General features: G+C 42.6%; 1 protein-coding gene across 5 annotated transcripts in view; it reads right to left on the reverse strand.

Moving 5' to 3' along the window:
• Positions 1-23,868, reverse strand: part of CIT (citron rho-interacting serine/threonine kinase) — a 171,901-nt gene that overhangs the window by 122,850 nt on the left and 25,183 nt on the right. For all 5 annotated transcript variants that reach the window (XM_033399983.2, XM_033399980.2, XM_004276745.4 and 2 more), the window contains exons 6-9: positions 16,270-16,412; positions 15,294-15,387; positions 9,102-9,305; positions 7,503-7,656 (exon numbers count right to left, since the gene is read on the reverse strand). In XM_033399983.2, coding sequence (XP_033255874.1) covers positions 7,503-7,656; positions 9,102-9,305; positions 15,294-15,387; positions 16,270-16,412 — 595 coding nt within the window. The remainder of the gene's footprint in view (positions 1-7,502; positions 7,657-9,101; positions 9,306-15,293; positions 15,388-16,269; positions 16,413-23,868) is intronic.

Consider the following 23,868-nt stretch of genomic DNA (forward strand, 5'->3'; position numbering starts at 1 on the left):
AATGTCTGGAGACATTTTGGGTTGCCACAGGGGGCAGAGTGCTACTGGCATCTGTGGGTGCTGCTAAACATCCTGCAATTCACAGAACAGTCTCTGAACAAATAATTACCTGGTCCTCAATGTCAACAGTGTCGAGGTTGAGAAACTACATAACCTAGAATAAACAGAAAACATGAATCAAGTCCTCTCAATTCACCTTGAGACTATAAATCACAATTTTAGAAGTGAGGACTTCCCTGTGGCGCAGTGATTAAGTGTCCACCGGCCAATGCAGGGGACACGAGTTCGAGCCCTGGTCCGGGAAGATCCCACATGCCACAGAGCAACAAAGCCCGTGCACCACATCTACTGAGCCTGCGCTCTAGAGCCCATGCGCAACAACTACTGAGCCTGCATGCCACAACTACTGAAGCCCACGCGCCTAGAGCCTGTGCTCCACAAGAGAAGCCACCGCAACGAGAAGCACGTGCACCACAACAAAGAGTAGTCCCCACTCTCAGCAACTAGAGAAAGCCCGCGTGCAGCAATGAAGACCCAATGCAGCCAAAAATAAATAAATAAAATATAAATAAAGAAAGAAAGAAAACAGCTTTATAAAAAAAAATATTTTAGAAGTGAGTCATCGATCCAACGTGGTCCTTTCCCAGGCTAGATCTGAGGCATGGGGAGGGTAATAGATTAGCAGAAAGAAGGGGATGCTGTATATGGGGAAGGGGTCACTGGGTCACAGTCTACATTTTGTTTAAGATCAAGCATATGTGGTTCAGTAAGCCAGTGGGTGACCTACTAAGCATTCAACTTTCTACTTTTTTGGTTTTTTGGCCACACCACACAGCTTGCAGGATCTTAGTTCCCCAACCAGTGATTGAACCTGGGCCCACGGCAGTGAAAGTGCAGAGTCCTAACCACTGGACCACCAGGGAGTTCCCAAACTTCCTACCATTATGTGGTATGGCAATTTAAACAGGACTACAGCTCTATTTAAGCAAGGGACCTATAACTTAGACTGTACGTTCCCTGAAAGCAGGGGTGTATCCAAATTTATTCATCAATAGAGCTACAGCACCTAACACAGCACACAGCACTTAGCACGTAGCACTCAGATATCATGAAGAATCTTGTAGATTCAGAATTGCTACAAATTCCAAATGTGCTTGAACAGACACAGAGACTAAAGAGCGGTTTATTATTTGTCATCAACACAAACGTGATTAATAACAATTATTTACGCTAAGGCATGCATGGTATTGCTCTAAGAGCACGGGCTCTATCTAGAACCACCCAGACCGCAACCCAAATCTAGACCCTCTCTCTCACTTGCTGTATGACCTGGGACAAGTTACCACAGTGTACATATCTGTAGAATGGGTACAATAATTCTTACCTCTGAATTGTTCTGAAGTAACGTAGCATAATATACTTAAATACCTGGTGGTTGTCACCGAACAGTTGCTACTTAACCAGTGTTTCCTATCAGACTGAAGGACTGAAATAAAACACCCAGTGAGTCTCACGGTGCTGATTTCTACATGCAACAATAAGTGAGAATTTCACCCGAGGCTAGGAAGCCATAGACTCCCTTTCCTTTAAACCAAAGGCCATCATCCCTCAGGTTTATAGAGTGATCACAGGGTTGTGCACCTGCGGTTTCACTACAGCCATTCGGGGGCCAGGTAGTGAATAATGATCAACGACAAAGGAAGCTCTTCAGCAGGGGAAAATCTCAAGGCAGATCAGCACACGACCACCACTGAGTCACTACTGGATGGAAATGAAACGTACTCTCTGTAACAAATGCTAAGGACCTGGAAACTCAAGAGTGATTTTGCAAGAACTGTGAAAGGAAGATGATTCAAGAGAAGAAGGCCGAGTCATAAGCAACAGACAAAACAAGTTCTCTAGAGCATTAGCCATAGATGCTCTAGGAAACAACCTACAATCAACACTCTCATTAAGCGTTTCTCACTGTCAAGACTTGGCTGGTTTGGATGAAAGGTGCAAGCATGCTGGTTCCGTTGACGTCACTATGTCTTTGGGGGAAGACATTTAAAAAGATGTGAGTAGAAGGGCACACCTGACAGTAAAACTCTCCCATTGACACGAACAGGTGCATGATGCCAGGAAAGGTAGGTATAACCCCAAAGGCATGAAAGAGGGGGTCTGATTGGCTTCAACTTTCCAGAAGCCCAGAAAATCAGGCGGGGGGTACAATCAGACTCCTGCCCAATATCTGAAACATCACTGGAATTGCACAGCTCGGGGCAGCTAGTATACTTAAGAAGCCCCCTACTAAAACTTGGAAAGCAGCCTTGAAATAATAGTAATAAGCAGCTAAAAACTCAACTTTACATCTGATCACATGAGGCTGGGAATGAAACATCAGGGTAATAGGTGCACGGTAACCCATGAGAGTGGCAGTAACGCATCAGAGAGCTCTTGACTTGCTGGGAGAATAAACACTCCTGAACTAGGTCAGATTCCTGATTCAGGTGGTGTTGCCCACAGCAACTCCAAGGGGCCGGACCCAAGAAGGTGCAGATGCTCCATCTGACCTCAGGGGTCAAAGCCGAGGCATGTCCTAGTTTCTCCCAGTAGCCACTCCCAATTCTGTCACTCATGAACTTGCCCAAACCCTTCTTAAATTGCATTTATATATCCTGCCAGGACCACCTCTTGAGATAATGAGTTTTAGAAGACTATTACCTGTTGTGTTAAGCACTACTTCCTTTCATTGGTTACAACCAGAAAAAGAAGAATTAGCGGTGAAATAGCAGAAAGGCTAATGTTGCTTTCATCAAGAGACAGTCTCGTGTGTGGAAATATGTAACAGTCTGGAACCACAAGGCATCTGAGCAGCAACTAGGAACTCGGGAAACCTAATGACTTCAAGTGCTTTGGTTGATGAGACTCACTCAATGTGTGTGAGAAACAGGACTAAACAAAGGCATAATTTCTGTTAGAGTTACCTAGTAGAAAATAGCTCAAATGGCATGGAGTCCAGCAATGTTTTCAGTCACAAACCCTGAGTTGATTGCAAATACACAAGGATCAGAGGTTGGTGGAAAGCAATAAAATCTGCTAGGAGACACTGAAAATGAATACCATAGCACTCTGTGCAGTCAGGGATGCCATGGAACCTCCAGGAAAAGGCCCTACCAATCCTCAGTGGGCATGGAGATCCCACCCACTGGCTGAGCTACACAAGCATCTCAGCCATGATAAGTCATATCTACTGCATACATTCTAATTGCAATATGGTACCCTGGGTTGATTCCTGGAACAGAAAAGGGACATGTGTGGGGAAACTGGAATAAAGTCGAAGTTTAATTAATAGTTATGTACTAATGCTAATCCTATTTTGACAAATGCGGTATTGTTATGTAGGATGCTAACATTAAGAGAAACTGGGAGAAGCGTAGGTGGGAACTCTCTGTACTATCTTTGCAACTTTTCTATAAATCTGATATTATTCCAAAGTAAAACGTTTATTTAAAGTGCAAGAAATTGGGAGTTCCCTGATGGTCCAGTGGTTAGGACTCAGCGCTTTCACTACCGGGGGCCTGGGTTCAACCTCTGGTCAGGGAACTAAGATCCTGCAAGCTGCACAATGCGGCCAAGAGATAAAAATTAAAATAATCAATTAATTCATCTTAGAAAGAAAATAAATTACAAGAAATTTTCTTTAAGGCAAACATATTTCATGACTCTTCTGAACGACTGTATTGGGACTTATATTTTAAAAACCGTCAAGAGGGACTTCCCTGGTGGCTCAGTGGTTAAGAAGCCGCCTGCCAATGCAGGGGACATGGGTTTGAGCCCTGGTCCGGGAAGATCCCACATGCTACGGAGCAACTAAGCCCATGTGCCACAACTACTGAGCCTGCACTCTAGAGCCCATGAGCCACAACTACTGAGCCCACATGCCACAACTACTGAAGCCCACGCGCCTAGAGCCTGTGCTCCGCAACAAGAGAAGACACCACAATGAGAAGCCTGCCCACCGCAACGAAGAGTAGCCCCCGCTCGCCGCAACTAGAGAAAGCCCGTGCACAGCAACGAAGACCCAACACAGCCAAAAGTAAATAAATAAAATAAATTTATAAAAAAAAAACACACCAAGAGTTTCTGTTAGAGTTTTAGAATCAGGATTCAAGGCAAAAGACATGAAAAGATATTTTTCTAAAGAAGACATACAAATGACCAACAGGTATATGAAAAGGTGGTCAGCATCACTAATCATCAGGGAAATGCAAATCAGAACCACAATGAGATACCACGTCACACCTGTTAGGATAGCTATCATCAAAAAGATAAGAGATAAGGGGCTTCCCTGGTGGCACAGTGGTTGAGAGTCCACCTGCCGATGCAGGAGACACGGGTTCATGCCCCGGTCCGGGAAGATCCCACATGCCGCGGAGCGGCGAGGCCCGTGAGCCATGGCCACTGAGCCTGCGCGTCCGGAGCCTGTGCTCCGCAACGGGAGAGGCCACAACAGTGAGAGGCCCACGTACCGCAAAAAAAAAAAAAAAAAAAGATAAGAGATAATCACTATTGGCAAGGATGTAGAGAAAAGGGACTCCTTGTGCACTGTTGGTAGTAATATAAATTGGTGCAGCCACTATGGAAACAGTATAGACGTTGCTCAGAGAACTAAAAATAGAACTATCATGTGATCCAGGAATCCGTCTTCTGGGTATACACCCAAGGAAAATGAAATCAGTACTTCAAAGAGCTATCTGTGCTCTCACGTTCATGACAGCATTATTCACAGTAGCCAAGATATGGAAACAACCTAAGTGTCCATCAGTGGACGAATGGATTATTTACATATGTGTGATGGAATATTACTCAGCCTTAAAAAAAAGAAGGAAATCCTGCCATTTGCAACAATATGGATGAACCTGGAGGTCACGGTGCAAAGGGCAATATGACATGCATGGAAAGAAAAAAACTACATGATCTCACTCATATGTGGAATCTAAAAAAGTCCAATACATAGAAGCACAGAGTAGAAAGATGGTTACTAGGGGTGGGGAGGTGGGGGAAATGGGGAGATTCTGGTCAAAGAGTACAAAGTTGGAGTGATGTAGGATGAACAAGTCCTAGAGATCTAATGTACAGTGTGATGACTACACTTAATAATACTGTAGTGAATACTGAAAATTTGTTAAGAGAGCAGATTTCAGGTGCTCTCTCATAAAAGAAAGAAAAAAGAAAGGGAGGGAGGGAAAGAGAGAGAGAGAGAAAGAGGGAAAGAGAGAGAGAGAAGGAGGGAGGGAGGGAGGAAACTATGTTAATTAGCTTCACTGTAGTAATCATTCCACCATTACGTATGTATATCAAATCACTATGTTGCGCACCTTAAATATATACAATTTTTATTTTTTTGTGTTTTTTGTTTTTTGTTTTTGCTGTACGCAAAACACTGTTGTGGCCTCTCCCGTTGTGGAGCACAGGCTCCGGATGCACAGGCTCAGCGGCCATGGCTCACGGGCCCAGCCGCTCCGCGGCATGTGGGATCTTCCCGGACCGGGGCACGAACCCGCGTCCCCTGCATCGGCAGGCGGACTCTCAACCACTGCGCCACCAGGGAAGCCCACAGTTTTTATTTTAAAAAATAAGTTTAAAAAAAGAATCAGGATTCAGCTGGATGAGAATTCCCTCATATGAACTGGGTGTAGGAGGGGGAGAAACACGTGTTAAAGATAAGGAAAAACTAAGTGGATATTTATCAGGATATGGAAACATTAAGCAGGACCACAGGAGACATGGTGAGTCAAGTGTGGAGGCAACAAGTGTGAAGATGACCAAGACTGCAGTGACCCATCCCAGAGTCATCTCATCCCAGTGATAACCACGACCTTCCACAAGATGGGCCTCATGATGGACAGCAGGGGCCACGCTCTGCGCCAACACATATCCTCCCTGGGCACTATGTATTATAATTTACAGAACAGTACTTACCCTCGTAAGCCCAACAAGCCTAAAACCAATAAACAGCCTGAGAGGAAAAGACTAGAACGAAATCTGAGAATTCTGACATGATACCAAAAACATCATCAAGGTTTACCAAAATACAGAATAAAGTTACCTGTGTAATTAATCACCGTTCACTGACTTACTAGAGTGAAGATACATTATTAGACACCATCGGCAAGGGCAGGCATAAAAAAATGAACTTTCTTATTCAAGATTACAGAGATAAGGTAATGCCAGAAAAGATTAAGTATCTGAGCAGCATCAAAAAGAAACTGTTTCAAATCTTTCCAAAAGCAAAAAAGGAAGACCACACTGAAAACATATTGCTGCGGGAATTTCGGAATTCCCTGACGGTCCTGTGGTCCTGTAGGACTCGGCGCTTTCCCTGCTGAGGGTGCAGGTTCAATCCCTGGTCAGGATATAACGAATATCCCACAAGCCACTCGGCGCAGCCAGAAAAAACAAAAAACGTATTGCTGGTTAAAAGCTCTGAACCTTGGAGATCTGGGGGTTGGTGCCTAAAGATTTGAAAAATACAGTGATGTCGCTCACGGAAGAAAAAAAAATGCCAAGAGCAATTTATGGAAATACAGCCTACTTAAATATTTTGGCAGGGGGTCAGAGAAACCATCAAAATGGACAATACTGCCTGTTAACCCAACTCATACATTCCAGCTGAAGGTACAAGAGGTTATAATTACAATACAGATCCAACCAGAAGCCTGGTTTTGACACCTAGAAATGGATTCCATTCCCCTATCAGGAGGGAAATCACTAAAAATCAAACACTCAACCAGGCCAACTGCTTTCCTGCAGACCCTAATCTACACTAATCACTGGGTCAGGTCATTAGATCACATTCAATCAACAACACATCCAAGAATAAAAAGGTTGAAAAAAAACTACCAATTTGTAAAACACCAAGCATTTTGCATTTGTTGATAACAAATCAGGTCTTTGTTTTTAATGAATTTAGTTTGCACTAATTGATAACAAGGCGATGTATGAATGAATCCACTGTGCATGTGCATTATAGGTTTTACATGCTTGTGAGCAAAGACAAATATTTTAGAGGGAAACAAACGAACACAGCAAGGCATTCATGGCTTTAGGGCAGGCTTGGCCATTAGCAGAGCAACCCTGGCACTTTGCCTAATCTGAGTCTTTTTCCTATTCTTGTGAACGAAATAGTTAGGTCCACTCTTCTTCTGGGAAGAAATTCTGTCAAACCAAGTGACAACCTTCACTCTCTATCAATCTGTACCTCTAATGTACTGAGGGGTAATAATCCAAAGGCCACATAAACACAGAGTTTGATTAAGTGACCCAGTTCTGTGCCAACAATGTTAAAGAAGACTTATTACTAAAGACAGCTACATCATTACCCTTTTCTACTCCTATAAGTAATTAAAACCCTTACTTATATAATTTATACCAGCTTCTGTGGGCCAGAGTAATTTCAGATCATTCTTAAGCGTTTCTTAATCCCAACACTGGAATTGAAGGAACACGACTCTACTTACAGTTTCGAATGTCACTCCAGTTGATTTTAGAGAAGAAAGGATGACAGCAAAGGCCTTCAAACTTCAGTCTCTCTTTCTGGCCACACAACAAACTTTGGATCAGATCAAGTAATTCACTGCTAACTTTGGGATCATCTGGAAACTTCAAAAACCGCTATTTCAAAAAATAATAATAATTATTATTCCCTTAGCAAATTCAGCTTCTCATGTCTCCAAGTTAAAAAAGTAATTCTCGTATATGCAAGTTTCTTTCTTTCTTTTTTTTTTTAAGAAGGAAGTTTTATGCCCTCTTAACTTGGGACCAAAGGCATGTTCCCAAAATAAACAGCCTATTCATATCAATAGGCCTAGCTCCCTTGCAAGGGTTCAATACCCTTCATAACTTGATCCCTGTACCCTCTCCCATCTCATCTAGCTACACTCCCCACCTCGCTGTTTGCCAACCAACAATAATGAGCTATTTAAAGCTGTCTGAACAAATCACTCTGTCCTCTCTGCCCAGAAGGCCCTCCCCAACCTCAGCCCCTCTTCCCTGCCTACCTCCCGGCCTCCCTCTCCCACCCTATCACTCACTCCCTCCTGCGTGCTCCCCGTGTTCTGCTTTTGCACATACACGGTGTATTTTGATTTGTGTGATGATGGAGAAAGAAGGCCGAGAGGGCCTTTCTCCTTCTTGCCCATAACTGCAAACCTGGTACCTAACACCTAACAGTGCCTAGTGCAATTCACTCGTTACTGAATGAATGGATGGAAATGAAGGAAACAAATGAGCCCCAAGCATCATCTCAGGGGAAACTTTAACTCAGGAGTAGACTCAGGAATAACAAATAATGTATATATGTATTAAGCATACAAAAAAGTGTACTGTACATAGAAAAATATGCATTAAGCATCCCAGGAAGAAACTGGATGATATATAAAAACCTGTGAAATACATTCTTTTTCCTTCTGGTTGAAACTAAAACATAGATATTCATCATATCCTTAAGAAATGGGCTTACTATAGTGACAAATACAGTTATCAGAAAATAGGTTTAATTCTACTTTATGTATCTATTACTGTATTTCTAATCCATGTCTTTGACTTTTACTACCATGTTTGACAGCCAGCAGTACTAAGCAGTATTGCATATAAGAACATGGATTTCAAAGCCAGACTGCCTGTGCTATTTTGGGCAAGTTACTTAACCACTCTGTGCTTTGGCTTCCTCATCTGTAAAATGAAAATAATAATATCATCTACCTCACAGGATTGTTTGAGGATTAGCCAAGTTAATGAACTATATTTCACAAATTTTAAGATTCCCATTTTATTCACAGTTGACAACACTGAAATCAATGAAATATCCTAGATTAATGGGCAGCAGTTTTTCTTTTTTAATGGTACATAAAATGATGGCATAAGCTTATAATTACTGGCAGCTGAGAGTCAATATAATACAATTAATAAAGCATTTAGAACCACTTTTGGCATAAAATGCTATATAAAGTAGTTGTTGTTATTATCCAGAACTGCTGGTTTACATTATAAACTTTCATTCGCACAATTTTAAACGACATTTCTCAATATTACTTCAAAATCTAATAATGGCTCTTTACCTGGAAATTCATGATGTTACTGAAGGTTCTGGCTGAGGTTCCCTCAGTGAATGGGGACCTTCCATAAACCATCTCATAAGCAATAACTCCCACTGACCACCAATCACAGTCTAGGCCATAGGCACCTTTTCCATCCCCATTCATGACGGTCAACACTTCAGGGGCCATGTAATCTGGGGTCCCAACTGGGAGTTTGGCATTCACCTGGAAACCCATAAATAAAATGAACACAGCAAATTTTCAATTATCCTCAAATGGATTACCAACAGACATAAGCTGATTTGCCACTGATTACTATTCTCCCAGGCACTTGAACTTTCTGTCAAGTGGCACAGCATCAGGAAAAGCAAATGATTCACTAACTTAAAAAAAAAAAACAAAACCACATAATATAATCCAAAGGCAAAGGGCCCAGGGTTGTTGATGATACATACATTTAGTTACACAAATGAGTTGGGTATATGCCTACAAAGGAAGATGTAGTTCCTGATACATCTTACTGATATGACAGAACTTCTCTTACGTATGAAAACAGTAAAACGATAACAACATGTAAAGATGAATCTAAAAGATCTACTCATTATTGAAAAACTGGCAGCTAGCTGGCAACACAATACTGCAAGCATGTGTTATATCTCAAGTTTAAATATTTGGAGTCAACATTCCTATTCGGCCCACCCACAGGGCAAGACATGATAAATAATTTCTACCAGAGGTCAAATGTTAATGAGTTCATTTTCCTCACCCCGAAATCCCGTTTCTGTGGTTCCCTCCCCACTGTTCAGAGACTCAGAGCCCTCCAATCCTATGGTACCGAAGCACCTGACCTTTACAAAGAAATATCAGGACAATGTACGAGGTCTTTTTATAAAGCTAATATATTCCATTTAAAGAACTGTCCTTATTTCTGAGAATTTGTCCTTCTGACTGGTTTAGTGTTTAAACATACTTTGTTTCTTGAAATGATGCAGATGAAAAGGGTATGTTTTCTGCCCCTCACCCCCACTCCTTCCTAGGCAACCTAGTAAGCTGGCAAACTTTTGGTCTTCAAAATTGTCTTGAAGTTTTATTGAATCATGAAATTTGAAGTCTAAGGATCACCTCTCTAACCTTATTCCTCATCAAAACAGAGAGGGCCTGATGTTAGTCACATATTGGGTTGACCAGTTGTCCAATAACCCTACATCTAAAAAGGCTCCTCTCACAGCAGCAGCTACATGGTACAAAAGAACTCTCTCCCCATTAAAGGGTGTTAATTGCCCCTGAGTGAGCTGAGAGATTTTATAGGTATGGCCACATACCTTTAAGGCTGGGCTTTATATCAAGAACGTCAATTTGCTTTGCTTTGCTTTGCTTTGAATGGAGATTGAGAGGAAAGTCAATGTTTAGAGAAGATGCTAAGAGGTCTCCTTTCCCCAGTGACGAAGACCCAAGCTCTTCCAGCCCGAAACTTTAATCTGGTCTATTCCTCTGCCTCAAAGACCCATTGTTATAGGAAACAAAATCATTGTCCCTACTCCCTCTCTTTTCACCCCTTCCCTCAGGCCCATCACAGGCTTTTTTCAAACCCTAAACCCAGAAAGCAGTGCGATACTGTTATTCTTGACACCAGTCAGCCATCACTTTGAGCAATAGGGCTTCCACTGCAAACACATGCCTGGGAAAGTTAGATGGTCACGCCACCCAAGAAACCCACAGGCCTGTGCTGAGGGACTAAAGTGAGAAGAGAGGAGAAAATATTTGGTCTAAGACAGGACACCTTAAGCTTGAGGAAATGAGTGTAGCTTTGGTCAAGAGGAGGCCTTGATTTTGGGAAGCTTAAGCCAAGACTTCTGTCTTTTAATGTGTGTGTGTGTTAATGAGCTCAGCACAGAACTGAGATTAAATTACAAGATTTTGGGGGAAAAAAAAAAATCCTGAATGCTGACAACTAGAAATAAATATCTTTTTTTTTTAAATTGGGGTATAGTTGTTTTACAATATCTTTAAAATATCAAAACAAGAGAAGGAAAACTGTAACATCTTGGTTTGACTAGGTATTGGTAATGCCACTGTATAGTTGATTAAATGCTTACCCTTTATGCCTATTTTGCAAAACCATTAATACACAATCCTCAAATATTCATCATTTCTATGTATTAGATTTTATTTTATCATCACACTAGATTGTTTGGGGACAATTCAGTTCTCCTGAATATCCTTAGGAGATGGCAGCTCCCAGGGCTTGGTCACTTACTCACAACCAAAGAATTGAAAGGAAGTTGACTGGGTCATGTTTATCAGCACGACCCAGCAAAAGGTATAAACTGTCAATGCCTCATTTTCAAACTAATGGTTAGACTTACCAAAGAGTTGGATAACTCTGCAACTGTTTTTGCCCCATAACAGGTATGTGATTATACACATTTATGTCTAACAATTTTGTAAATTTCCAAAATTAAAAAAAAAAATTCCCTAGCTTGCTTTCTGTACTTCTCCTACCACAGTAATTAATATCAATTAACAAAGACTTTTAATGAAAATTAATGGCTCCTAAGTTTCCATTAGTTACTGACCTCCAAGTACATTAAACCTGTTCAACATGTAATCTGACACATCTTGATAAGGATTTTGCAAGATCCTTTCACTATCCTCTGGTGGCAATTCACAGCCAGCTACTCTGGGTGAGATATTAAAAGTGGGACCGTGTACTAGGAGCGCAGCCTGACTGCAGTATAACCATCTGACAAGGCCCCAGTTTTACTGAACTTTAATTTTCCCTGTATTGACAGGGAAGAAAATATACCAGTTCAGGAGGAGACAACAATAAAATGACTAGGAGACAGAAGAGTCTGTCACATTTTCGAGAGACAGAGGGTTGAAAAGAAAAGAAAGGAGGGAAAGAGGGGATTAACCCAACAGATTCTTTTACAAGCAGAAAGCAGATGGAGAAGAAGGTAAGAAAACCAGTCTTCCTCCTCCCAATCCCCTTCCTGTAAAAATGCTTATACGTAAAACTGTTTCAAACCTAACTTTACTCCTCTAGCTGCCCAGGGTAAACATACACCTGCAGAAGCAGCCAGAAAAAATATTCTCGCTATGTTGTTCCTCTCATGGAAAAGTAATAAAATCTTTTCACTCCTCCATAAATCTCAAAAAGGGCTATCTCCTATGGGTTTCCAACTGCTAAATGGTAGTGATTATCTCTTAACATGCTATATAATGCTCTTTATTTATAATCTCCTTACAACTGTTTTCACAAGGGCTGAGTGAGACAGACTGGAACTGTTAGCTGTTTGCCATTCTCTGAGATTCTAATAAGGTGAAGTGGGTGACATCCCTGCTCAACACCCAAACTTCCAGGCAGTATGGTCCACCTGGAGGAACATAATGAAAGTACTCCCAAGCAACATTCTGGCTAAAAAGCTTAAATATAAAGACAATGGAAGATGGGAAATTCAACAGATCTAAGATTCACAAATATCCAAAATACAATGACCATACGTGGCAGGTGGTAGGGAAAAGGATGAATGGATTTCAGGTAACATACAACAATTTCAGCAAGTGTGAACTATATTTTACATAGTATATTTTGAGTACTAAAAAAAAACTTTTAAAACCTACTTTAGACCTATAAAACATTCTATTTAAAGGAAACACGGTTCACCCACCATCGCTGATCAAAAATACAAAAAAAAAGTATAGTTCTGTATCCATACTTGATCTAGATTGCAAATTGTTGATCTTTTATAACAAAAGGGCCTTTGCACTTAAAGCAGTGCTAAAAATTCCTTCTCATCTGCTTGTCACATTCTGGCCCTAAGAGCACAAAGTTCTGGGGAGGCTATTCTCTAAGAGGAGAGGAGCTACAACATTCTCAAGTGTGTAGGACTGAGGGCCATTATCTCCTTGACCATCGAACGGCAAATAAACCTGAGTGCCTCCGGAGGCTCCCCGCCTGAAGGGAGTGTTGCTACCGCTCGCAGAATTGGAAAGGGCAGTTTGCAGCACTGAAAAATAGACATTTAAAATGAAGAGGAGTCCTGTCTCTCCACCGAGGGCTCTGAAGACAGCGATTCCAGATGCAGAGATAGGACCTTACTCTTTATTCCCATTTCTTTCCCAAGCAGTGACTCTGGATCATTAACGGAGTTTTCTCAGTAGGTTTTCTTATCGCAAACACACATTGCCAGCTCGAAGTGATAAGCCTTCTGATGCTTCTCAGTCCACGGCTGAGGTTCTCCACCAGGGGTCATTCTGTCCCCCAGGGAACACTGGGCAATGTCTGGAGACATTTTGGTTGCCACAACTGGAGGGGAGGGTGTCACTGGCATCCGGTGGGTAGAGACCAGGGATGCAGCTAAACATCCTACAATACACAGGACAGTACCACCCCCAACGAAGAATTCGCTAGACCAAAATGTCAGAGGTGCTGACTACATATCTAGGCTTCATTTTATTTCTAGATGCCTGATTTTATTAAGGTCATTAATGCAAGGTATAGGTTTTTGAATCCCAGATGATAAAACTTTGCATGATTTAACTTTTTTTCTGTACTTCATTCCACTAAATTGAATACCTAATTTTTCATGCCTGTTTCTTCTTTTTTTTTTTCTTTGGTCTGCATTGGGTCCTCGTTGCTGCGCCTGGGCTTTCTCTAGCTGTGGCGAGCGGGGGCTACTCTTGGTTGTGGTGTGCGGATTTCTCATTGCAGTGGCTTCTCTTGTTGTGGAGCATGGGCTCTAGGCACACGGGCTTCAGTAGTTGTGGCTCACGGGCTCTAGAGAGCAGGCTCAGTAGTTGTGGCTCGCTGGCTCTAAAGCGCAGGCTCAGTAGTTGTGGCGCACGGGCTTAGTTGCTCCGTGTCATATGGGAACTTCCCGGACCAGGGCTCGAGCCCGTGTCCCCTGCACTGGCAGGCGGATTCTTAACCACTACGTCACCAGGGAAGCCCTCATGCCTGTTTCTGAATTGTACATAATTTTTAAAACATAAAATTCTTTGATACTCTAATTATTAACGTAATGATCAAGTGTAATAGATTATAAGCACATAATCTGAGGGGGGGGATAAAAAACAACCAGTGCTAAGGTGGAAAAACCCTGACCTCAGACAAGGTAAGGAGCCTGTTTTTCCAAGAGCCTGAACCTGAAGGAAGTTATGTCAAGTGGGCCTCAGATCTGCAGAACAGGGAGGCCAAACCCTGGAATGCAAACAGTTAACAAAACCCGGATCCTTTTCCTCACATCAACATAATAATACCCACCTTTCCTCCAAGGAACTTGAGGGAAAAAAAGGAAATTTTATATATTGCCCTTCATAAGGACTAAACTCTCAGACCCAGGAGGCATTCTGAAGCGCAGCCACCCCTCACCTCTTCATTTCTGCATTTTAACTAGACCCAGTATTTTCTAGAGGAAGAATAAAAGCCCAAGTTTCTAAGGATTTGTCCAGATCACCAAGTGATTCAGTTGGGAAGTTAGTCTTAAAATCTAAGTCAATTTTTTCTTAGACTTACCATTTTTTTGCATAGTTGACCTGAAAATTTACATTTTAGTATGTACCAACTTTACTAGGTTTCTAAATTCTAATTTTCTTTTACTTTATCTTTTTCCTAAAGTATTCTCACTCTTGACCTCAATAGCTCCCTCTTGCCTTCCTATTAGCACACGGAATACAGCTTAATAATTATTAGCATGTGGAATACAGCTTAATTTTTACCAAAGGTCCAGGATTTAGAATCGACATTTTGAGTACTTGGTTCTTAATGCTTGGTTCAAATTCTCTGGTGATTACTTTCAATTTCATTGCATAGGAAATAGAGGATTTGAGATAAATAAGGTTACATTTCACCAAAATATTTAAAGTGAAAAAGAAAATGTAACAGAAGACAATCTATTAACAAGCAAGGAAAAAGAAGGGAAAAACAAAATAAGCATTTTCCCATCTTTTAATCCAAACTATAAGAATGTTCCTAAAAATGTTTTGTAGGGTATTAACAGGTATTTTACATAAAAGGGTACCAGATCAAGTAAGTCTGGAAAATCGCTGTGTCCCCATCCCCACCCACCCTGCAGAGAAATCATTTCACACACTGACAGACGAGGGCTCCAGAATGTCACTCAACTTTATCCCATGTTTTCCAAATCTATGAGGACCTCAGAACACTTTGTAGTATAAGCTCTATTAAGTTATCTTATTCTATTTTGTTACCATCTTATTTGAGTTCATTTTAGCAGCTGATCCAAAATCCACCAGCTTGATGTGTCCCATTCGGTCAATGAGGATGTTCTCGGGCTTGATGTCTCTGTAAGAAAATCAAGGCCACAAATTAGTGTTATCTTCTCTATGACAATCATCAAGCAACTGCTAACCTAGGATCTTCCTTCAGCCACGAATCTTAGTGCCTGTGGTTTTGCCATACAGACCTCCCTACTGATGGACATACATAATAAGCATTTTGCAAAACAAATTTAAGTAAAAGAATGAGAGAGAAAGAATAGAAGGGAGGGAGGAAGGAGAAGGGAAGCAGAGAAGGAAAGGGAACAAAATAAATGTTATTAGATGGATTATTTCTCCTCGAGACACACATTTTACCTCAGGAGAGCTAAGGCCACAAAAAGCTAGGGGATGTGCCCAAGGCCATGTGGCTAGTCAATGGAAAAACTGAGACGCTATTCAGGATTTTGCGGTTCCTGGTCTAACCATCATTCCTTTCCCACAACATTCTCAGATGCTCGTAAAACACGAGCTGAGTGAAGATGTAAAGAAACACTTTTCAACCGAGGATGCGGGGGCACACCTTTGTCGATTACTAACGGGCAAGGTCAGAAGTACAACTACACACACTTCTGTTCCTCCGGGGTATGCTGCCTCCTTGCACAAATCAAATTCAGTTTTCCTACCACAGCACCCAGAGAACCCATGCAAGAGCTCCCGGTCTTATTAGGCGCATTGACAGATCCTACCAGCAAACGTGAGAATGTCACAATTTTAAATCTATTTCCCTGTTGAATGGGTAAGCTGAAACATCTGCCATTTTGGAAAATTTGCTTTCAGTAAATTATGGTGAAGATGGGCTAAAAATTGGATGAAGCATTATTTTCATGCTGAAATCATTCACTCTATTTTAGGAACTCTTAGGTGATACAGACAAATCCCCAGTCAACTACCAGGGAGCCTCACTTACCGATGTACATATCCCATCTGATGAACGCTGTGAACAGCCAAAATGAGTTCAGCTAGGTAAAACTGAATCATATTTTCATCTAATTGGTCCTCATATCTGTTCAAAAGTGACAGCAAATCCCCTCCAGGCTGATATTCCATGACCTGTATAGAATGCCAAAGTTATTAATTCTTCATACACCCAAAAAAGGGGGAATGTTCTCAATTGGATCCTCGAATACTACCTGACATGTTATAATTACAATGTCTCCACAAAGCAATGAAGATGCATGAGACATACTGTAAGTCATGTAGGACAAGGTCCCTGCCCTAAGGAAGTTACACCCATTACCCAAGAGAATCAATACAATGAAAGATGAATCCTAAACGCCATGTGCAATGTTTGCAAGGCAAGCTTGAAAAGTTGAATTAAATCTACCCACTCACCCACCCACCCAAGGAGACACCCCAGACATTCCCTAGGATTAGGTACATAGCATAGACAGAAATTCCTGGAGGGCAAGAAATCCTCTTGCATCCTTTCTGCATTTCCCTCAGCACCCAGCAGAATACAGGAGATGGGCAATAAACATGATACAATCTCTTCCTTAAACAGTCAGTGTGGAAGGCAACCTGACCATCTCTGTTAAAAATTTTAAGTGTGAACATATACCCTCTGAACCAGTAATTCTGCTTCCGATGATTTATTTTACAGGAACTTACAGTAGTTTGGAGATAGACAGATAAAGAGATTCAATGAAGCATTGTTTGTAACATGGGAAAAAGAAACCCTGGAAATCACCCAAACAGCCATCACTAAGAGACTGCTAAAATATGATTTATCTAAACTATGGGACAAGAGGCAGATACTAAAAATGAATGGACTCGATCTATTCATTCTGCCATGGAAAGCCATCTATGATGATATATAGTGATGCCCTAAAGAGGATACAGTAAAACTTTCTTGTGATTAAAAAAACATATATTACATTTGTTAGTATATACTTAAGGGAAAAAACCTGGAAGAATATAAAGTACAGCCTCAGGGAAAATGTTTGATTAGCAAAAGAAAGTCTTCCACCCCAAGAAACTGAAATCCTTCCTCCGTCTGATGATAACCGGGGGTGACATTCCTGAGTCAACACGAGGCTTGGAGGCTCATCTGCCCAAGAGGCTTCAAACCTCAGCCCGGTGACTTCACCTCTCTGCCTCTCAGTTTTGTCCTCTGTAAAATGGGGATAAGACTGAGTCCCTCGCAATGCTGTGCCTGGCGGCCACGAGATCCTCCACTGCTGTTCGAGTCCTTTCCTTTCCCTGAATTCACAGCACCATCCTCTCTGCTCTGGCTGGGAGAAGATGGGACCCATTTTGACCGTCTCTGCATCCACGTCAACCCCTCCTGTCCTTTGCTCTGATTTCCCATTTTAAAGTGTGGCTCATAGCCACATTTTAAATGTCTTTTATTTTAAACTGTCTCAAACCCTTTCTGGAAAGAGGCAAGATTCAAATAAAAGTCTTTTAAAAAAAAAAAAACACTAAATCTCACAAACCACTGCATTCCAGAAGCCAACTCTGGGATGTGAATTCTCTTCATCCTCCTCCAAACTTCTGTTTGCTTTCAGTCCAGAATTAGAAGAAAGTTCTAGTCAAGTAAGATATGGAGCATCTCCACACGTCCCCAGAGGCCCCAGGCTGGTCCAGTAAAGACTCTGCCTAGCACCAGGTCAACCCCACACCGGGGACCCTGGGAGGGGCCAGTGACTTGCATGCCTTCCCCAAGGGCCCCTCGTCACCTGGCATCTTACACGTAGCAGATACTCAAGCAGATACTGGACAATTTGATCTAAGGTTCCATTTGCACTGCAACTGCTGGAAAAAAAAAAACTGATTTATGAACTAACAAGAACAGCAGCACTGAGAAGGGGCGGCAGCTGATATGCAGACTTTATTTTCCCCAAAGTCTTGGCAGACGTAAGCTGCTCGTGCCAGTCCTCAAAGAGCCAGCAGGAGGCACCTGGCTGCCTGTAGCTCACCCACGTGTCCCAGCCTGGTTCTCCACAGGCCCTGGGTTCACGGGTGAATGCTAATTTTTTACGTCTGTCTTAAATATATATTGTCATTAAAAAGGTCTTAAATATCCACACACACAAAGAAAATTCACACATAATAACGGAAGTACTCATGCTTTTAGAACCAAAATGTCTTAAAATATAATAAGAACAACGCATATTTATGACGACACGTTGCAGTTATAAATTTTCTAATCGGGCTCTATTAAAGATGTGAAAAAAATAGAACGGCTTGCGAGTTTAAGGCTGAGAAAGTCAAGCATGTAGCAACTGCTGGCCACTTTTAAGAGCTCACGAATGGACCACTATTTAACACTTAGCGGTGACTCCTGAAGATTCTATTTGTAATGACTCGTGAAAAATAGTTCAGAAAATCAAAGCCATCTCTTTGAAAGGCGAAAAGATACATATTCTCTGCTCCTATTCAGAAGATCCAAATTCCTAAGCTGAAAATCCCCGCCCAAACTAGATTAGTCAAACAATTTTGACTGGTCAAACAATTTTCCATTTCTTCAAAAGCGCTCCTCAATAAGCAACAAAAATGACAACAGCTGCTAGGCAGCATGCTCTGCAACATGAGGTCAAGAAAGATGTACTAAACGACAAACCTCCTTATCAAAGAACCTAATCAGACTTGGCCCACCAACAAGATTCTAGATTACCATACTGCAAATTCCAACCGTACACCATTAGGAGAATTTAGTTTGGGCATTGACTGGGTAAATTGGGCTGCCCCAAGATGTTACCCCATTCCCAAACTATCTTACCGGGGTACAGTCACTCATCCTGGGATGAATGGAGCCCAAGGGAAGATAGCTTGTGTGTGGTCAAGCCAAGCTTCATCGATCTTGCTGTTTAGGCTAAAGAAATAATCAAGAACCAGGACTTGGACACTTTCAGAAAACACTTTTGCACTTTCAAAAACGGTACCAAATCAAGAGCCTCCAGAAAAGGGAATCCTTCTACACTGCTGGTGGGAATGTAAGTTGGTGCAGCCACTATGGAAAACAGTAGGAAGGCTCCTCAGAAAACTGAAAATAGAGCTGCCATGTGATCCAACAATCCCACTCCTTGGCATATACCTGGACAAAACTCTAATTCAAAAAGACACACGCACCCCATGTTCATAGCAACACTATTCACAACAGCCAAGATATGGAAACAAGCTAAATGTCTGTCAACAGATAAATGGACAAAGAAGGTGTGGTATATAAATACAATGGAATCCTACTCAGCCATAAAAAAAGAATGAAATAATGCCATTTGCAGCAACATGGATGCAACTACAGATTATCATACCAAGTGAAGTAAGTCAGAAAAAGACAAATACCACATGATATCACTTATACGTGGAATCTAAAATGTGACACAAATAAACCTATCTACGCAACAGAAACAGAATCACAAACATAGAGTACAGACTGGTAGTTGCCGAGCGGGTTGGGGGAAGGATGGAGTGGGAGGTTGGGGTGAGCAGATGTAAGCTTTTAAATATAGAATGGATAAACAACAAGGTCCTACTGTATGGCACAGGGAACTACATTCAATATCTTATGATAAATCGTAATGGAAAAGAATATGAAAAAAAGAATATATATATATATATATGTATAATTGAATCACTGCTGTACAGCAGAAATTAGCACGACATTGTAAATCAACTAGACTTCATTTAAAAAAAAAAAAAAAAGAGGCTCCAAAAGCATCATCAAGTCACAAAGCAAGAGTTCTCAAGTCTTCATACCAGATGACACGCTGTAAACCAAAGACCGGGGTCAGCAGAACTGACGAACAAATTAGGCCAAAGTCACCACCCAGGCTGTGCCAGACGGTCCATTCACAGCATTTGGATTTGCCCCCAGAATGACTCCATGCCTGATTTTTACTATTCAGAGATGCCCAGGGAGGCAATGTTCCCCCCAGAAATGTGGCTCCTAACCCAAGAAAACTGGCAAGTCCTCTAGGGCAGAGCTTCTCAAGCCTGCGTGTACACCAGAATCACCGGGGGAAGCACTTTTTTTAAATGGATAAAACACATTCATCCACATAAATATGTGAGTGCCTATTACGTGCCAGGCACTGTTCCAGATATCAGGAAAACAGCAGGGACTAAAACAGACAAAAATCCCTGCCTTCGTGGAACTGTAATTCTAGTAGAATGAAAAAGAATTCAGCAGTATGAAAGGGTAAAGCATGTCTCTTCCTCGTCTCAACCATTCAGGGAGCTTGCTAAAAACGTGGAGTCCACGGACCAACCCCAGACTTCATGGACAAGCTCCAGGGGTGGGGTCCAGGAATCTGCATTTTTAAGGAGCTACTGGGGTGATGCTGATGCAGCCAACCCAGAACTTATTTTTTTTTAATGTTTTCATTTATTAGTTTCTTTTTTTTTGTTTATTTTTGGGTTTTTTGGGCCCACTCTGCATGGCATGCGGGATCTTAGTTCCCCGACCAGGGATGAAACCCGTGCCCCCTGCAGTGGAAGCTCGAAGCCCTAACATCCTAACCACCGGACCGCCAGGGAGGTCTCCACCCAGCATTTTATTGAGACCCGATGCTGATGAGGCTGCGGAGGCATCACGGGTCCTTACTGCAACTAAATGACACGCTTCTATAGCAGAGGCGCTCCGGTTTGAAGCCTGGCTTTAATACACCCCTCACTTCTGCTGCTTACATTTTTCCACTGACTTCCTGGAGCCATTCCGCGTATCAAGACAAGATCACTGGCAACAAAGGGCTGGAACATAACCAGTCCATGAGCACTGAAGCTATGATCCTGCATCCTTGCAAGGACGGGAGATGTCCCTGCAGGCCACCCCAAGAGTGATCACCAAGGCATGGTAATCAGAGACCAGGGAGATGAGAAGACGGAAAACAGCCCTACAGTGAAACAGCCCTGAACAATGTGACAACCCTGCAGATGGCAGAGAAGCACAGCAGCTGACAGACCAGCCTGGCTTGGAGCTATAATGGACTTGCTCTTTTAAAGCAAAGACGGTCCGGCCAACAGAGACAGACCCTTCTGATGGCAGCAGCTGCAGATGCTAATTAAAGGGCAAATCTTACATGTGTTCGGTTTGGAAGAAGCAGCAGCTTCTCTGCTGGTGTCTGCATCTATACTCCGAGTGCTGGGATGGCAATTCCCACCAGTTGTGTTGTGTCTGGAACAAAGGATAAATGTGTGTATTTGTTGTGTGTGCGCACGCATGCACATACACACGCATGCGTGCATGTATGTGTGTGCGTATCGGGGTAGATATGTAATAGCTCTTTAGCATTCTATCCCAATTTGCATACTGGTGTCATCAGAGGCATACCGTGCTGGCCACATCTTAGAAACGTGTCCTTGAAATGCCTGCACTACAATCAGCATGACTGAAAGTGCCCTGAAAATGGAAGGATGCTATTGGCATCATTACCCGCCCTGCCCAGTGTACGTGATCTTTGGCACGGGGGAGGAGGGAATGGATACTCCAAGCAGAGTGGCCCCTGGCACAAACCCTAAATTATTTTTTGAAGGGCAAGGTGACCAAGAGAAAAAGAGTGAAGGCCCTTTATTTCAGAAAATACGAATCCCAGCCTGAGTCATCCCTCTGTTCAAAAAAATCCTCATCGAGCATCAAATCATCCAGAGTCTTGGCAAGAAATTGCACACTCAAACTAGGTAACTGAGGCCATTAACTGAGGACAAGCCTATCTGTAAAGGTGTGGGTGAGGTTAAAGGAAATGAACACGGGATGCTGAGGCACCCCGGGACTAGTAACAGCAGGGGAGTAGGTACCATTCGTTGGCCTGAGAGGGCAAGGAAAGGGGTCTCAGGTGTGTACACTATTACTGAAGAAACAGAAGCAAGAAGCAGTAACCAGAAACTAGCTACGGCTACAGGACAATGGTTCTCCAAGTGGGGTCCCCAGACCAGCAACAGCAGCATCACCTGGGAACTGGTCAGAAATGCAAATTCCTGGGCCCCACCTCCACCCCCACTGGATCAGCAACTCTGAAGGTGGGCCAGGCAAACCGGGACACCGTAGGAAAACTGTAGCCCCGAAAACGGTGGGACTCTAAATGCCCTCACTGGAGGGGGACTTCCTGGTGGTCCCGTGGGTAAGACTCCGTGCTCCCAATGCAGCGGGCCCAGGTTCGATCCCTGGTCAGGGAAATAGATCCTGAATGCATGCCGCAACTAAGAGTCTGCATGCCGCAACTAAGAAGCCCACACGTCACAACAAAGAACGCGCATGCCGCACCTAAGACCGGCACAGCCAAAATAAATAAATAAATATTTTTAAACAAATTAATAAATAAATGCACTCACTTGAAATATGCCTCAAAAGACCAACACACAAAAAAACTACTTCAGAGAGCCCGCCTGCCGATGGAGGGGACACCGGTTCGTGCCCCGGTCCGGGAAGATCCCACATGCCGCGGAGCGGCTGGGCCCGTGAGCCATGGCCGCTGAGCCTGCGCGTCCGGAGCCTGTGCTCCGCAACGGGAGAGGCCACAACAGTGAGAGGCCCGTGTACCGCAAAAAAAAAAAAACCAAAAAACTACTTCAAAGGCACTGATAATTCAAAGAACCTCCTGAGGCAATAACACACTCAGCAACTGAATTGGAGTCAATAAGACATGTTAATATTTCATTTCACCCATGAGAAAATTGAAGCCGGAAAGGCCAATGACTCCAGAGAGACCAAGCAAGGTACAGGAATAAAACAAGAACCTATATTCTAAGTAACAGCTTCCTTCTGATGGGCAGCTAGCTTGTGAAGCAACCAACACTGGTGAGTTTTGAGACATGCCTGAAAACTGCATCATCTTACCCAAGAGATCAAAACAGCACGTCTCGTTGTCACAATGATCATAAGCTGCTGTATTTCACTAAAACAAAAAACAACGAAGTTATATTTCTTAACTCTCTCCCACCCTCAATGACAGCAGAGACTGGTGATCACACAGGCCATGGGGTCATTGCCTAGAAAAAGTCCACCTCCAAATGACTCCTACATAGGAAGGGAAGTGTCCATGAAATTGCATGACTGTGGTTGAAAGCAAGACAGGAAATAGAACCACAGTTGTGTTAGAAACGGTTTTAGATGTGTCAGTATAAAGGTAATGAGGAAGACCACCAGAGGTTGAGCTGGGGGCCTGGCATCTAACCCCATCTGTTACCTACAAAAGTAGCTGTTTTAACCTCTGTGCCAGACTCTAACTTATCCCCCAAATCCATTCTTCCCTTCTCCCACAGTAATAAGAATGTTAGCTGGATACAGGCCATGCAGTGAGACAGTACACACGTGTACACATGCAACGAAGTTCTGGTCAACAAGATGTGAGAGGAAGTGATGTGTCCCACTTCCACATCATCCTGCGCAGAAGGAATTTGCTTGCTCTGCCTTTCTGCTCTTTTCTCCTCCCAGCCACGTGCAACACAGACATGAAATGGCCCAACTTCAAGCATGTCAAAAAGGACAACATTCTAAAGCACAGGAAGCCACAGGAGGGAATCATCACATATGACAGGGTTGCCCCACCCTGCTGGGGGTCTCTCTGTT

The sequence above is a fragment of the Orcinus orca genome, chromosome 15, assembly GCF_937001465.1.
Source record: "Orcinus orca chromosome 15, mOrcOrc1.1, whole genome shotgun sequence".
NCBI classification, from domain to species: Eukaryota; Metazoa; Chordata; class Mammalia; order Artiodactyla; family Delphinidae; genus Orcinus; species Orcinus orca.